Genomic DNA, 18,296 nt, shown 5'->3' on the forward strand with positions numbered 1-18,296 from the left:
GAAAACCTGCCTAAGTAAAAAAAAACCATGCGTAACTCGAATTAATTTTGCACCCGAATTTTACCTCAATAACTCGAAGTGATAGAAAAATTACTTCTATAACTCGAAGTTTAGTAGATAAGTCGTAGTCTTTAAATACGTTACCTCTACAACTCGAAATTTTCAGATCAACCCTCGCTAACTCGAAGCTGTACTGTGTTTACAGCGAACCTGTGTAGGTCATAGACCTAGCCGAACAGGTCTGGACATGTCGCTGAATTGTCCAACTGTCTGCCAAATGTCAGTGCCGTGTGCAGTCAGTTCCCACGCATTTAGTCAATAGAGTGGCACGTTCTCGTTCCCGGTCTAACCCTGTTTTGCGTTTAGTGAATGTGAGTGACTACAGTACAGTATGAGTGACAACGTGAGCACTAGAAAAGTGAAAACTTTGAATATAGGGGACAAGTTGAAGATAATAAAGTTAGTGGGTGAAGGGAAGAGGAAAAAGAAAGACATTGCCGCAGACTTCAACATTCCTTGCAGCACGCTGTCAACGATCTTGAAAAACAAAGAAGAAATTCAATAAAGGGCTATCGAAGGTAACTTAAAATGTAAAAGGAAAAGAAATGCTGAATTTAAAGATGTAGAAGAGTGCATGATTATATGGTTTAAACAGTGCAGAGAAAAAATATTACTCTAGGCGGCCCATTGATAAGTGAAAAAGCTGAGCACTTTGCTAGATCTTTGGGCCACATAGAGTTTAAAGCCAGCAATGGGTGGCTTGAAAATTTTAAAAAAAGGCACATTTCTTTTAAGAAAGTTTGTGGAGAAAGTGGAGCTGTAGACGATGACATAGTAGTTGATTGGAAGGCTTCATTACCAGATCTCATTAAAGATTATAACCCCAAAAACGTATTCAATTCTGACGAAACTGCTCTGTTCTTTAAGTGTCTCCCTGATAAGACTTACGAGTTTAAAGAGGAAAAATGTCACGGGGGCAAACACAGCAAAGAACGAATTACTCTTTTGCTTGCGTCAAACATGACAGGCACGAATATGTTAAAACCTCTAGTGATAGGGAAATAAAAAAAACCTCAGATGCTTTGCTGGAGTAAAGTCATTACCTGTTGACTACACAGCAAATAGGAAAGCATGGATGAATGCTGGGTTGTTTGCAGATTGGTTACTTAAGTTACATAAGCAAATGGGCAAAGGGAAGCGAAAAATTATTTTATTCATTGACTACTGCAGTGCTCACAACACTATTCCTGAGCTCAAATGGGTAAAGGTTCAGTTTTTACCAGCAAATAGGACATCAAAATTACAACCTCTGGATCAGGGCATTATTAAGAATTTTAAAGTTCTTTACAGAACTGAAGTTGTAAGAAGATTTGTGGCTGATATTGAAGACGGAAAGGAGTGTTCAATCAACCTGTTACAAGCCATGCAGTCGATTGACAAGTGCTGGAAAAGTGTAACAAAACAAACTGTTGTCAATTGTTTTAAGTCGTGTGGGTTTGCAATAGATAGGGACCAAGATGTTCCAAGTGACAATGACCATGAACTAGAACCGAGACTTCCCAACGCTGAAGCTGAGTGGACCGTGATAAATAACGAGCTCCCGAATTTAGACTTTGATGATTTTGCAAATGTCGACGAGGGTGTTTCAGTCTACGGATAATTATCGGACCAAGACATCATCGCAACTGTAACAAGTGAAGATGTCCTCTCTGATGATGACAATGACGACGGCATGGAGCAGCCACCGGACATCACAACCAAGGAAGCCAAGGCCGTAGTGAACACTTTATGTAGCTACTTAGAACAATCAAGTGACGTACCAGACAACGTGTTCTCTGCTGTTGTTGAGAACATTATAGACTTAAATTCTGAAAAAAGCCGTAGGCAGAAGAAGGTTACGGATTATTTTCAAATTTGAATTGTATGTACATATGAATTGCAGTGTGACAGTAAGTACAAATGCTGTATGTAGTTACAGTGCATACATTAGTTTTGTAAAGGATGTAGGGAATAAAAAACATAGTTTATTTGTACCTCTATAACTCGAATTTTATTTTGTTTACCTCTGTAAGTTGAATTACCTCTGTAAGTCGAATTTAGTGAAATATTACCTCTATAACTCGAACTATTCTTAAGTCGAACTATACGTAACTCAAAGAAAACAGCTTGAAATTCGAGTTATCGAGAGTCGACTTTAATTGAATACCCTTTTAATACTGTCCTATTTTGATCCCTACCAAATTATAAGCATGGCTGATGATTGATTTCTTTTTAAGAAGAAATTTCTCTAGATTTCTTGAATAACTAGGTTTTGTGCTAATGTAATACAAATTGGCTCTGAGGCTATAAAGTCGTATGAACCACTGCTCTATTCTAAGTTTTTATTTTTCTGCAAAATTCTAGTTTTTCTTTCTTGTTAGAGAGTGAAGTTTATGTATAACTAAAGTTAGGTTCATAACTACTACCCTTATGGCTCCTCTTTCAATTGCCTCATTACTAATTCAATAAGATGCTTAAGATATAAAGTGGAAGCATTATTTAATAAAATGGTTTTAAGGGATTTTGTCCATTCTCAATCCTACCATTTTGTAAAGAGCTGCCAATCCATATAAGACAGTTTACGTTCAGTAAACTACTTGTTAGATAAATTTCCTAGCTACATACTGTTGGTGTTACTATTAATCAAAGGTTAGATAACAATTTGGGAATTGTTTTGTGAGCAAAACATCTTAATATTTTTTCCAACAAAATAACCATATAGAATGCTTATATTTATACTTATATGCTCACTTCCCAGGTAAGTATGGTTTTTAATTAACCATTTCCATGCTGTTTTTGCAAGTCAAATAGTAATAAACCAATCCCTTGATTGCTAAGCAGCCGGACAGACTCATATCATGAATGGATATCCTCTGTGACCCTTTTATAAGGATAAAACTAAATTTGGCTAGTCAGGAGTTGGCTCTTTAGTGGTTTAGTGTTGGTCTGGACCTTGTGATCGAAAATCTATTTTTCATACTATGCTTGACATTAATATGTTACATGAAGATTTTATTTAAATATTTTTGTTATACTAGTGTTTAATTACAGACATAATGCCATCTAAAACATACATAATACATATAAGCTTGTATATAAAAGCTCTTTGTACGTACAAAGGAACTAAATATTAATTTCGCTTAACACTTTTAAGGAAAGGCTGCACTCTTTTTAAGTCTTATTCTAACCATACCCAGGTGTCACTAATGTGTGCAAAGGCTTTATAAAATGGAATAGTGAGGACTTGTCTCAGTAGAAGTTCAATAATACTGATAAAAAGTGCACATAAGACTTGAAGCTGTACTATCACTTACACCCGGCCCTAAGTTCGACACCTAAGATTGTGCAGCCACCAACTTTGCCCATTTACTTGTGATTGTTACATGTTTATTTATTCTCTTAGGGAATGAAAAATATTTAAAAATTCTCCTAAACTATTGGTGTCTTATTTAAGTAAATATACAATTTTCCAATTGATCCAATGTAATGTATTTGGTTTTTTTTCAGATTTCGATATGCTGACGAGCCAGTCCAAACATTTCCTCCACTGCCTTCTGTTCTTCACTCTTATTGTGTTTTTTGAGCTTTTTACTGGCGGTGTAAAACTAACGTCCGATCGTGAACTAAACTTTGATCCATGGGAAAGATACGGATATTTGGGTGCTTTTGTGCTGTACATGCTTCGATTGTTAACGTTCCTCTCACTGCCCCAGGTCCTCTTGAATTTTGCAGGACTCACACTGTACAATGCCTTCCCAGACAAAGTTGTGTTAAAGGGTTCACCTCTTTTAGCCCCTTTTATTTGTATCCGAATAGTAACTCGAGGTGACTACCCTCAGTTAGTTCGTGCTAATGTTGAAAGGAACATGGCAGTATGTACACAAGCTGGACTGGAAAACTTTCTTATTGAAGTTGTTACTGATAAATCTATCAACTTACCAATTCATAGACGAACACGAGAAGTAGTAGTTCCTCCAACATATAAAACTAAAAGTGGGGCACTTTTCAAGGCACGAGCCCTTCAGTATTGTTTAGAAGATGGTGTCAACGTTTTAGTTGACAATGACTGGATTGTACACTTAGATGAGGAAACACTTCTCACTGAAAATTCAGTTCGTGGAATTCTTAATTTTGTACTTGAGGGAAAACACCACTTTGGCCAAGGACTAATTACATATGCAAATGAACATGTTGTGAACTGGGTGACTACGTTGGCAGACAGCTTCAGAGTTGCTGATGATATGGGGAAGTTACGAATGCAGTTTTCAATGTTTCACAAGCCTCTACTCAGCTGGAAAGGATCTTATGTTGTTACTCAGGTAGGTTTTTTTCTTATTTACTGGTTTTTAATTGATATGAATTAGTATCATATATATATATATATATATATATATATATATAAAATATATATATATGTACTATATATTAGATAGATATTGTGCTGTGCCGCCAATAGACATTATATTATAGCATATGTATATAATTATATAAATTTTGTATGTAATTGTAACCTAAAACACGCTTTTCTGAAAAGAATGATATATAACACATGATCTTTGAATGTATATCTGTATCTAAAAAGTGGCTTTTAAGAAACCATATATTTTGCTTCAAAACATTCCAGCACTTTAAAGTTATTTAATTACCACTTGGGAGGTTAATAGGATTATTAGTTTTCCTGGTTATAAATGATCGAAATTGTAATTTGGTTGAAAAGTGCCAAAACAAGGTATTATTTTTCGTTTTTACCGACATAAAACTTAAATTTAATATTTATAAACAATTTTATTTATTTCTAGACGCATAAATAAACAAGCTACATTTTAATTTAACTCCCGTGATTTTCGCTCAGTTTGTGATCAGTGTTCAAACTAGGTTATCCGTACTTTTTCAACTAACACCCATGCTTGTTGCTATAACAGCAGTTCAGATACTGATACTACAGCGCCGTGGCTGACATGAACAGAAACGTACATTGTACACTTCTGAACGTCTTGTCTTGGCGTCTGTAACTAGTACTTGAGATTTGAGGTTATGTTATAGCCAGATTTTATTTTGAAATATCAGACATTTGTGAAAGGTTAAGCATAACCAATTTAAGCAATTTGTTTATGATGTCTAAAATAACTTTGAAATAACTTTAAAATAACTGTCTATTGAAGGTGCTAATATACCTTCCATAATATACCGTCCATTTCAATGGAGACATTGCTGTTTACAAAACAAAGAAGCCTATAGATCGAATGATGTTGGTAGGTTTTAATTGGTTTTTTTTTTAAATAAACTGATGTTAAAAGTCATTTGTTCTATTAAAAATAACCATACAACTATTGTACTAATTTTATATTTGATTTTAAACTGAGATAAGACTGTTTTCTGTATATTTTCACAATAAAATAAAACATTTTTAATCATACTGCTTTTAATAAAACCTTTTAACAAAAATCATTTGATTAATGAGGTTTTAAATATTTTAACAATATTTTATTACTGTAAATATTGGTTCTAGAGGTTAAGTATTATAGAACTGCAGACTGTTTTTAGACAAGTATTATTTTAATTTTTACGGAATATGATTATGGTAAGTGCTACAAGACAAACATTTTTGCTAAACAGTAGTAGAATTTTTGCTAAGAAAATTGTATAGACACACACAAATGTATTTATAGTATAACATAACGTATTGAGTGAATTGCCCCTTTTAATTTTAAATTAAAAGGTCCTTTTTAATATTTTTTCCACTTTACATTTTGCTGCAACCACAACCTACCACTCGAAGGCACATGCCCCCAGTACTTCCTCTTAGTTCCATCCCTGGTTATTGAAGCCAGAGAAGTTTGGAAAATTTATTTTCGGTTTAACAGTCTGTCTGTCTGTCAAGAAACTGTAGTATACCAAGAGAATGAAATGAGCTAAAGACTTTAAATTTTGCATGCAACTTCAGCAAAGGTTGTTACACAACACGTTAATTGGCAAACTCATACCTAGTAATACTAATACATTTAGTAAGGTAATAACACTAGAACAAATAAGAGAAATGCTTGCTACACAGGTTCTGGTGTTATTATATATAGAAAGCATCAAATTTTTATTCACTTAGTCTGTAGTAGTGAATCACACAACTAAAAGCACCAATAGCAATTGCACTACAAATTGTTGTCATTAACATGTTTGCTTTGTTTTGGTGTGAACAATCTTTTGTACGAGGTATGAGTAATTTTCATACAGTGGGCTAATGATTCTCTAAATAAGCCCAAAACTCTTGTAAACTGAGTATCCTCTACATTGCCATGGATGGGAAAACCTAGTAATCAAAATTTCAACAACTTAACAGCACTTTTCACTAAAATTTTATTTTATTTTTTACTTGACAGTGTCAATATGAATACTTGTACAGAAAAACAAAGTTCAATTTTTGGCACCACCACAAAAATTCCACCTAAGCCAAGTTTGGCGAGAAAAGTCAAGATTACAATATCTGAGTGTATACATTTTTAATAGCTTCCTTTTCATAGTACAGATGTAAGAGAGGCCTAGAATATTGGGGATATTTTGTATTATTAAAAAACAATATTTGTATCACTGTAAACTGATTAAAAAATTCTATATACTTTTCATGGTTAGTTGTTCTTTCTTGCATTCATTGTAATTTTACGAGAGCTTTTCTTAACTGCGTCGCATTTTCTAGGCTCATTTTGTAAAATGTGACAAATGCTATTGCGGCTTAACCCCTGTACATTGACTTTTTACAGGATTCTTTAATAAATGAATATACGTTATCGAGCACAACTGATGAACTATGAACTAACTGACTGCTGTTTGCGAGTGTAAATGCATGTGCATGATGAAATTCATTTATCATAATTTATGTGTTGGAGTATATGTTTTATTATTTATGTAATGGTAAGCTTGTGTACATTTTAGTTTTTATTGAAATACCTGTTTATAACTGTCATGAGGTAAAAAAAAAAAAAAAAAAAAAAAAAAAAAAAAAAAAAACTATCATAAATAGCAGTAGGGTATCCCTTCCTTGCATGTTATAATTTGAGCATTTCTAAACATATCATATAATAATTTTGATAAAAATATAGTTCCCAATAATTATTGTTTTTATATTTAATTTTAGTGTCTTGCAGTAAATAGAAATTACTTAATTACTAATATGCTTCTACTTAAATACAATATTCCACAAAGTGCAGCTATAATTATCAACCATGAAATTGCCTATCTAGAAATGAAGTTATATGCAAACTTTATATTAATAAGCCAAATCATTCTGCAGAGTAAGGCTACTCTAACGCTCAGATAAATAGAGAGTTGGCAAGACCTGCATAGACAATAACTGTAGTTGTGCCAAGGACAAGTTACTAATATGTAGTATTATGTCAAGTTTAATTGAGAGCTGGAAAACTGTTTCATAATTTTTGAATCCTTAAACACAAGTACTGATAAACCTCTTATTGCACTTAGTCCTAAAAGGATTGTGGTTTTACTTCCGGAGTGACAGGATATTCAGGATGGGTAAAGTTGGGGTAGGAGCCGCCTTCTGTCAAGATCCCATGAGGAGGGATAGCGAGCACTGAGCACCATGTCTCAGCCTCAATACTTGGTAAAAAAGGAAGACCAGCACTGTTCCAGGATCCAGTCAAAGTGGACAGAGTACAGCACTCCCTCATGTCCCAGGCTAGCAACAGCCGTTAGCAATAAGGGAGCTCCACTCACTTCAACAATCATCTTCCACAGTAGACTGAACCAACCGATCCACCCTTTCACCACAGTTTGTTAATATTTTTGGTTATGTATGTGCCACTCTTGGACATCCGTAGGGTTGACAAGATATATAATGACATCGGTTTTTGCTGTACCCAGTGTAGGTTCATCTTTAGGGTAAAAACCAGCCAGAAATAAATCTTTCGTTGTAATTTTAAAATATTTCTTTAACCTGGAAGGTTGTTTTGCCTTTGAGTAGGTAGTACTTCGTTCTCGATCATGTATTTTTGTGTGTATGTATGTGTGTCAGTACATTTTTATACAATTTGAACATGTCCTAATCAGTTAGAGCATTATTGATTGACTGATAAAGACATGTGGAAGCAGTGCCTTGGACGCAGGACCACATAGCTACAAAGTTTACCTCTGCACTTAGGCTTAGCAAATTCCTATAGAGGTACATGCATGCATCGTCATCAAACTCGCTTGGCCTTTATAGAAACAAAGGTTCATTTAGAATTGCAAGTATAGATCAGTTCTTTCTCGAGATATTGTGTGAACAGACAGACAGAAGAGGAATTTTGTCAGCCACCTTTGTGATCGGCTTTGCTAACCAGAGACATCTCATCAGAGGAACCGAGCTCGCTATATGAATCAACGCCGAATATTCCTGAATAGAGCTAACGGGTATACACCTTATATTTGTTTACTTTATCTGTAACGTGTAGATCTTGACATGAGTGGTGCATACTTGATTCGATAATTGCTACACAAACACGGCAAGAAGAAGTAGACGTTGTGCAATACGGCGAGACGCGGGAGTTGGCAAGGCTGGCAGACAGCGACTACAATTGCACCAAGTCCAATATGCCGCATTGTGTCGTGTCAAGTTTAATTGAGAGCTGGAAAACTGTTTCAAACTTAAAGGTTGTTTCAAGGACTTTGTGGTGCTAATGTCTTTTATTGACCTGGGACTCTATAAGTGTTTTGTTTGTATGTTAGCTATTTGTAACTTTGCTTATTATGTTGAAGTGTTCATACTGTACATACTGTACATTGCAATTAACGAATAAAAGATTATTGATTGTAGCAAATCTTATTGCAGTTTTGAACACTTGATATTTTCAGTAAGTGAAGTCCTCACTTGCTGGTGACGGCATGTGGAGGCAGTGAGTGCCTCGACCAGCCGCGGGGCCACATGGCTTACAAAGGGCGGAAGTGCGTTAATCGTAGTTTTGTATCTCATGTGGTTACAAAGTCCAGCCAAGCTTTTCTTGTGCCTTCCTATTGAAGATTATTTTTGAGTTTTAGTCGTAATAGCGTTTAATTGATTCTTCCAATAATAATTTGGACTTACAAAGTTTGACAACACTTGTCGGTGAGGTCCATCTACACGTGTATACAAATATCAATAGCCAGCTCATTGATATGTTAAGTGAAATTTTCAGGAACTGTTCACCAAAATAAGCACAATGCAGAATATTTAAGGGTTGTACCTGATATGAAATAAATGTGTTACAATAAAACTAATTACAACTATAACAGTTTTGAGCATCCTTAAGCAAAGATATAAGTATAAACCACCAATATGGTAGTAATTAAGCTCTATTAATTTTTAACCAGAACAAGAGGATGCGAAATGTGAATGGGTAGTGTCCTACGCGCTCGCGGTACTTGCACTGGCTAACACCAGTCTCGGAATGCTCTAGCTTTCAGTAGCCTACGCACATGTACGGTGTCAAGGGGGCTCAGTCTCAATCTGGATGCACATTCATCTAGATGGTTCAGTAACTCCAAGCAAAATGGATGATCATAGGCTTTTTACCACAATTTCATAAAATAATATGATGAACTGGAAACTTAACTCAGTGACAAAAGTGAAGACACCAGGTGCGACTGGCAATTCCTCCCATTGAAATTCTGGCGGTTGTAAAGCTTAACTACTTCGTTTCTTTCTTGTTCGGACGTCTCATTAAATCCTTTGAAGAACTGTTCACAGACAATGAACCAGGCTCCTTTCTTTTTCAACTCTATCGTGGTATAATTCCAACATTGTATCCCACACTGCTGGTTTGTTCTAGACAGGAGATATAAATAACTAACTTATGTGTCAACGTTCACATCTATTGAGCGACTGGAGTCTATTCGCCGATTGACTAACCAAGAATAGAATAGATTGAATTCTGCCAAGCCGGACGGCTCATAGTGGAAGCCGCGGTGGTGTAGCAGAATAGCCAGCTCTAGAGTGTGCACTGCCGAACCGCAGACGTTCCCACGCTGGCGCTGCTTGTCCGCAACATGAAAAAATTACCCATTCTACACGAGCGACAAAAACGCGTGTGTCACAAAGTCACAGAGCGTACCACATGGGCGTCTCCCCGGGACTTTGTGAACGCATTTGTTGACGAACTGGAACGCGTGTCGAAAGCAAGAGTTTGTGTATCATCCTACAAGTACCGACTTGTAAGCGTCCGACCTACCGGAGCCGACTGGTGACCGAGTACATTGGGGAGGATTCTATGTAAAACAGGGATGAAAAAGGCAAGATTTATGAATAATCCCTAAGCTATTTATAACAAAATAAATAATTTTGTTGTAATATTGCTCAGGAGAGAATGCACTGTAATACATGTCCTCTTGACCACACGCTCGCGAATTGTGAGTCCGCATTTGCTCTTCTTCTATTACCAAGGGGATATCAATTTTGATTGTGCTTAAATTTCCGGAGATGAAAAACGTAATATTCATTATATTTTAAAATTAATAATCAAGGGTGGTTGAAACACAACGCATTACAGTAAACCATTATTCATTAAATGGATATACATTTTTTATAATTCCCACAGGATTATATACATTTTTACATTATTTACACTCTTCCACATATTTATTTTGCCAAGAAAGTACTCTAGTCAATAAATAATTCATTTCCTCAGGATCACAAGTTTCTGTACTGTTTTTACACTTGTTCTCATAACTATCTCTGCTTTTGCTGTGCATGGGGTGATTAACCCCAGAAGTTCGTCAAATGACGCTACAGACATCCGGTAGTACTGGAAAACTTCTCAGGATACCTCCGATGTTCTACGAAGTTGAGATGAAACCCCCACTAAGCTCAAGTGATTCACACCAACCGGGTGTACCCTCCAACGCCCTTTTTTACGTTTTTTGTTCAACAAATGTAATAGCGTTAATTGGTACAGTTACATACCGAACTTGTAAAGGGATCCGTTGCGAATATGAGACGTTTTGTCGAAAGTCTAGAATATGTCGCGTTCCCCTCCACAACGGCGCGGAGTAAAACGCTCGTATGTGTAGAATAGGCGACATTTTCTAACGACTGGGCGATTAAACGGTCACGTTTTCTGTCGTTCGTGTAGAATGGGCCTTACCGTCTCTACGACCCAAACTAATATATACAAGGTAAAATACGTTTTGATGAATCAAAGTAATAGTACAAAAATGTATGTACATTATACATGAAAGCTTTAATATTACTAATATAAGATATGTTAGTGTATTATCGTAATGTTGTTACGTACTGTACTGTTTCTACACTTGTTCTCATAACTGTCTCTGGTTTTGCTGTGCATGGGGTAATTAACCCCAGAAGTTCGTCAAATGACGCTACAGACATCCGGTCGTACTGGAAATTAAAAAAATATCCTTTTAATGTCTTCATTTCAGTTTACGAGTAATTTACTCAATGACATACTTATTACTTAATGACTAAAGGCTTCTCAAACTATAAATGGTATAGAACACTAAATATTGTTTTTCTTGATAATTAAAAAAATAGTAAGTCTTCGTCCTTATCGTGAAATAAATCATCACAGAGTTTATCCCAACAAATACGACTATGTGTGTACTTGTTCATAATGATATAAATCATTCTAAATGGGTATCGAAAATTAAAGTAAAGTAATCACTGATATAAGCAACAGGTAAGTTAATTGTTAAGTTAGCGCCAGCTGCGATTTCACGGGAAGGTTAAGAAGCTACCGATGGCATTTACATCACTTGGTTGTAGTGTTTTGTATTTTAATTTCGTTTGGCATTTTGTAGGCTTGACTAATTTTGCAACATATTGTACTATTTTTCTGACTTAGTAAATGTAGAAACAATATTCCCAAAACAATACCGTACACTTTTTCTATTAAAGAAATTTGTTAAAACAGTATTATACCATTATTTTGATACTGAAGTGTAGTTTGATAGTCCAACGATTCTTTGTTCTATTCACAACGTAACTCGCAACTAGGGTTGGGAAATATAATTACTTGGTAAACAATGTTTCAAATAGTTTATTGTGCTCATATCGTGTAACACCTTTGCCTACACCACTTGACTGATTTAATAGAACACCTTATATAGACAATATTCGTCACACATTTTGCATTACAACACTATATCTAGAATTACATAGGTGTGTAGATTATGGTTTCCATTGCTTGCTGAGAGACAAAGTTGTGTTTTGGGTGCGCTTGTTGCCAGCTATTCGCAACGATTATCAAAGCCTTACTGCAGTCTAAACGTGAAATGAACTATCGTGAAACATACTTTTTAATTGCGATTGAAAAAGTAGACAAATTGACAATGGCAAAGATCTACATTATAAGGCTAAGCGCAGGGAAATGTCAGAAACGTAGATGCGGACGGCACGCTGTCATAGCCTGTGCCAACTCTGACATCGGTGACCTTGGCTCAAGGACACTGACTAGACTGCAGGTGTCTGATAACGACTATAAACACAGGATCCTCGCCGCGCTAACCGCTCATAGTCTGTGTTGACTCTAACACTTCCTCGAGTGGTACTACCAAATTACCAGGAGGTATGTCATTTGTAGTATACATAAAACTATTAAATTGAATTCCCTTGTTAAAGGGCACAATGTGTCTATGTGTTGATCAATAAATGTGATTTATTTGTTTTGTTGACTAACTGATAAAATTCGTTTGCTACTTTTATTTTATATAAATATTTTGCACACGTGTGTAAAATGAAGTTTATAATGAGGGAGATATCGTACTTAACAACCGCGATATAGCCCAACTATTCGCTTGCCATATAACCATATAAGCAACTTGCCAATTAGCTTTAATCACAATATTTTAATTATCATGCGCGCGTGTGTGTGTGTTTGGTACGAAATCCCAGAACGATTGTATGTTTTTTAGGTTTCAAATTCTTCATTATAACTGAGAGCCTCCTTATTCAAACCTCGTTGTCATGCTCAGATCCTGGTATCGCTGTCAGAGGTATGCAGAGGACACATTACAATAGTAACGCTTAACAGCTCTAGCTAGTTGTTTCACACCCTCTAACCTCGTTGTTATGCTCGGATCGTGGTATCTCTGTCAGAGGTATACAGAACAAATTAGAATAGTAACGCTCAACAGCTCTAGCTAGTTGTTTCACACCCTCTAACCTCGTTGTTATGCTCGGATCCTGGTATCTCTGTCAGAGGTATACATAACAAATTAGAATAGTAACGCTTAACAGCTCTAGCTAGTTGTTTCACACCCTCTAACCTCGTTGTTATGCTCGGATCCTGGTATCTCTGTCAGAGGTATACAGAACAAATTAGAATAGTAACGCTTAACAGCTCTAGCTAGTTGTTTCACACCCTCTAACCTCGTTGTTATGCTCGGATCGTGGTATCTCTGTCAGAGGTATACAGAACAAATTAGAATAGTAACGCTTAACAGCTCTAGCTAGTTGTTTCACACCCTCTAACCTCGTTGTTATGCTCGGATCCTGGTATCTCTGTCAGAGGTATACAGAACAAATTAGAATAGTAACGCTTAACAGCTCTAGCTAGTTGTTTCACACCCTCTAACCTCGTTGTTATGCTCGGATCCTGGTATCTCTGTCAGAGGAATACAGAACAAATTAGAATAGTAACGCTTAACAGCTCTAGCTAGTTGTTTCACACCCTCTAACCTCGTTGTTATGCTCGGATCGTGGTATCTCTGTCAGAGGTATACAGAACAAATTAGAATAGTAACGCTTAACAGCTCTAGCTAGTTGTTTCACACCCTCTAACCTCGTTGTTATGCTCGGATCCTGGTATCTCTGTCAGAGGTATACAGAACAAATTAGAATAGTAACGCTTAACAGCTCTAGCTAGTTGTTTCACACCCTCTAACCTCGTTGTTATGCTCGGATCCTGGTATCTCTGTCAGAGGTATACAGAACAAATTAGAATAGTAACGCTCAACAGCTCTAGCTAGTTGTTTCACATCCTCTAACCTCGTTATACTCGGATCCTGGTATCTGTCAGAAGTAGACTGAGCACACGTTAAAGTAATAGCGCTGTACAGCTGTGGCTGGTTGTATCACATCCTCTAACCTCGTTATACTCGGATCCTCGTATCTGTCAGAAGTAGACTGAGCACACGTTAAAGTAATAGCGCTGTACAGCTGTGGCTGGTTGTATCACATCCTCTAACCTCGTTATACTCGGATCCTCGTATCTGACAGAAGTTGACTGAGCACACGTTAAAGTAGTATTGCTGTACAGCTGTGGCTGGTTGTATCACACCCTCTAACATCGTTATACTCGGATCCTGGTATTTGTCAGAAGTAGACTGAGCACACGTTAAAGTAGTAGCGCTGTACAGCTGTGGCTGGTTGTATCACATCCTCTAACCTCGTTATACTCGGATCCTTGTATCTGTCAGAAGTAGACTGAGCACACGTTAAAGTAATAGCGCTGTACAGCTGTGGCTGGTTGTATCACATCCTCTAACCTCGTTATACTCGGATCCTCTATCTGACAGAAGTTGACTGAGCACACGTTAAAGTAGTAGCGCTGTACAGCTGTGGCTGGTTGTATCACACCCTCTAACTTCGTTATACTCGGATCCTGGTATCTGTCAGAAGTAGATTGAGCACACGTTAAAGTAGTAGCGTTGTACAGCTGTGGCTGGTTGTATCACACCCTCTAACCTCGTTATACTCGGATCCTGGTATCTGTCAGAAGTAGACTGAGCACACGTTAAAGTAGTAGCGCTGTACAGCTGTGGCTGGTTGTATCACACCCTCTAACATCGTTATACTCGGATCCTGGTATCTGTCAGAAGTAGACTGAGCACACGTTAAAGTAGTAGCGCTGTACAGCTGTGGCTGGTTGTATCACATCCTCTAACATCGTTGTACTCGGATCCTCGTATCTCACAGAAGTTGACTGAGCACATGTTAAAGTAGTAGCGCTGTACAGCTGTGGCTGGTTGTATCACATCCTCTAACCTCGTTGTACTCGGATCCTCGTATCTGACAGAAGTTGACTGAGCACACGTTAAAGTAGTAGCGCTGTACAGCTGTGGCTGGTTGTGTCACACCCTCTAACCTCGTTATACTCGGATCCTCGTATCTGACAGAAGTTGACTGAGCACACGTTAAAGTAGTAGCGCTGTACAGCTGTGGCTGGTTGTGTCACACCCTCGAACCTCGTTATACTCGGATCCTGGTATCTGTCAGAAGTAGATTGAGCACACGTTAAAGTAGTAGCGTTGTACAGCTGTGGCTGGTTGTATCACACTCTCTAACCTCGTTATACTCGGATCCTGGTATCTGTCAGAAGTAGACTGAGCACACGTTAAGCGGCCCATACACTAGACGTGCATTGCACGCCGTGCAGTTTTTTATACTGGCACGCCGTGCTTGGCAAGGCACTTTGTGCCCCACACACTGACAGATTAGTCAGTCCCGTGTCGTGCTAGAAGTTGGTTGTGGTACTGTGATATTGTGTAGTATTGTCGTGCTACATAATGCATACATGCACATAATCAACTGTACAATCAGGCACCACAGTTCTGCACAGTTCCACTAGGTCTAAATACGCATTTTGTTTTAGACTTTTATTTGAGTACTCTTTACACTTCACTCGCCACAAACAATGGTGATTTCTGTACGAATCTATAAATAATGGTAAGAAATTAGGAGAGAGAAAAGTTTGTGTGTCAGCAGTTGAAGTGGTAAATATAGGAGAGTATTTGCCGCGAGAGAACGAAAAACAACCTCAAAAGACACTCCACTCTCAGCACGTGGCGCGGGACTGGTCCACACACTTGCAGGATGGAACGGCGGTAGGTGGCACGGCAGGCCGAAAATCAAACCGATCTTGATTGCCATCGTGCCATGCAATGCACGGCGTGCTTAGCACGGAGACCTCCACACACTGGCACGTTTCTTCCAATTTTAGCACGGCGTGCAAGCACGGCGTGCATTGCACGTCTAGTGTATGGGCCGCTTTAAAGTAGTAGCGCTGTACGGCTGTGGCTGGTTGTATCACACCCTCTAACCTCGTTATACTCGGATCCTGGTATCTGTCAGAAGTAGACTGAGCACACGTTAAAGTAGTAGCGCTGTACAGCTGTGGCTGGTTGTATCACATCCTCTAACATCGTTGTACTCGGATCCTCGTATCTCACAGAAGTTGACTGAGCACATGTTAAAGTAGTAGCGCTGTACAGCTGTGGCTGGTTGTATCACATCCTCTAACATCGTTGTACTCGGATCCTCGTATCTGACAGAAGTTGACTGAGCACACGTTAAAGTAGTAGCGCTGTACAGCTGTGGCTGGTTGTGTCACACGTAAGTACGACGTCACAAACAATGGCATGGCTATGTCGTGACTCTTGCAATCTGATAACAGACCAATTTGAAAATCGACTCATTAATCTGTCATAGTGACCTAAGTTTTTTATGAAATTGTAATAGTTCACACACACGGACTGCCGCACAGGAATCGATGACGCGGTTTGTTGATAAAAGAACAAACAGCGGCTTTTGTATAGTTCATACTTTCTTTATTTATTAGTTGAAAATCAGCTCCGTTATTATTTGACGTAGCAATATTTTTAAGTTCAATTAATTGTCTGAAAACTTTTTTGAAATTTCAAATCGTTATAGTTTGAAAAAGAGGCGTAGATTATAAAGAGAGGAAATTTGTCAAATTTCAATATCTGTTGGAAATTTATATGATTATAAGTTTCTATGTATTAATTATGAGTTTGTCATTATTTAAAAAGTATAATAACAGATATAGGCTACTGAAAACTAAGAATTTAATGTGTTGTAACAGTCAAAAAAGTGAACAATACCTCTCCCAAAATGTATTTGTACTAAACTTTATTGTAAGTTAGGTGCCCCAATAATAAAGATTCACACTTTTAGATTGAGGCTATTTTAGAGCTAGCTTTCTTTAAAATGTTTACCGGATTGTTGTCCAGTATAAATTACGATTGATACATGACAAAACATTTTAGGGATATAAATATTTCCTCTAAAATACGCTAAATTGTTAACACGACTGTTTAACGTAGTAAATCCAGAAAATTGGTATTAAAAAAAAAATTCTTTGGCTTTGTGTGATATTTTATTCTCTAAAATCAATAATAAGTTGTGTGCAGTATCTATCGCTTAAAATCATATAGTAGAGAACAACTTCAGCGTTATTCAGGACGCGAGAAGTTGTATCTAATTATTCATAAGGAATTGTGAGGATCATATTTCTTCCCTGTGTTAGTAGGCGAATACACCAAGAACATAGTACATATAAAGATATACATCCGATAACTAGAACATACTAAAATCATATAGTAGAGAACAACTTCAGCGTTATTCAGGACGCGAGAAGTTGTATCTAATTATTCATAAGGAATTGTGAGAATCATATTTCTTCCCTGTGTTAGTAGGCGAATACACCAAGAACATAGTACATATAAAGATATACATCCGATAACTAGAACATACTAAAATCATATAGTAAAGAACAACTTCAGCAACTTGCAGCGTTATTCAGGACGCGAGAAGTTGTATCTAATTATTCATAAGGAATTGTGAGAATCATATTTCTTCCCTGTGTTAGTAGGCGAATACACCAAGAACATCGTACATATAAAGATATACATCCGATAACTAGAACATACTAAAATCATATAGTAGAGAACAACTTCAGCGTTATTCAGGACGCGAGAAGTTGTATCTAATTATTCATAAGGAATTGTGAGGATCATATTTCTTCCCTGTGTTAGTAGGCGAATACACCAAGAACATAGTACATATAAAGATATACATCCGATAACTAGAACATACTAAAATCATATAGTAGAGAACAACTTCAGCGTTATTCAGGACGCGAGAAGTTGTATCTAATTATTCATAAGGAATTGTGATAATCATATTTCTTCCCTGTGTTAGCAGGCGAATACACCAAGAACATCGTACATATAAAGATATACATCCGATAATTAGAGCATAAAATGAAGCGGAAGAACATCAAGTTGTCAAGTATTTTCAATAAACTAGGTTGAAGTTACCGAGGGTGTGGACTAGCTAAAGCACACAATATTAACATAATGACCCACATGCAGATTCATAGTAATGGTAATTATGCTTACTGTAGAATAAAATTGACGTCTAGTGTTTTATGTTAACAAATATATCCTACCAGATTGAGTTATTTGAACTAATTCACATGTTTTAAGGTAACGTGGTACCCAAAAACTTATTTTATGTGTTTTTGTTTTATAACATAAAA

General features: G+C 37.0%; 1 protein-coding gene across 1 annotated transcript in view; it reads left to right on the top strand.

Moving 5' to 3' along the window:
• Positions 1-18,296, top strand: part of LOC124357456 (beta-1,4-mannosyltransferase egh) — a 124,796-nt gene that overhangs the window by 5,502 nt on the left and 100,998 nt on the right. Inside the window, exon 2 of the mRNA XM_046809278.1 lies at positions 3,547-4,358. Coding sequence (XP_046665234.1) covers positions 3,555-4,358 — 804 coding nt within the window. The 5' untranslated portion in view covers positions 3,547-3,554. The remainder of the gene's footprint in view (positions 1-3,546; positions 4,359-18,296) is intronic.

Source organism: Homalodisca vitripennis, chromosome 3 (genome assembly GCF_021130785.1).
Source record: "Homalodisca vitripennis isolate AUS2020 chromosome 3, UT_GWSS_2.1, whole genome shotgun sequence".
Lineage (NCBI taxonomy): Eukaryota > Metazoa > Arthropoda > Insecta > Hemiptera > Cicadellidae > Homalodisca > Homalodisca vitripennis.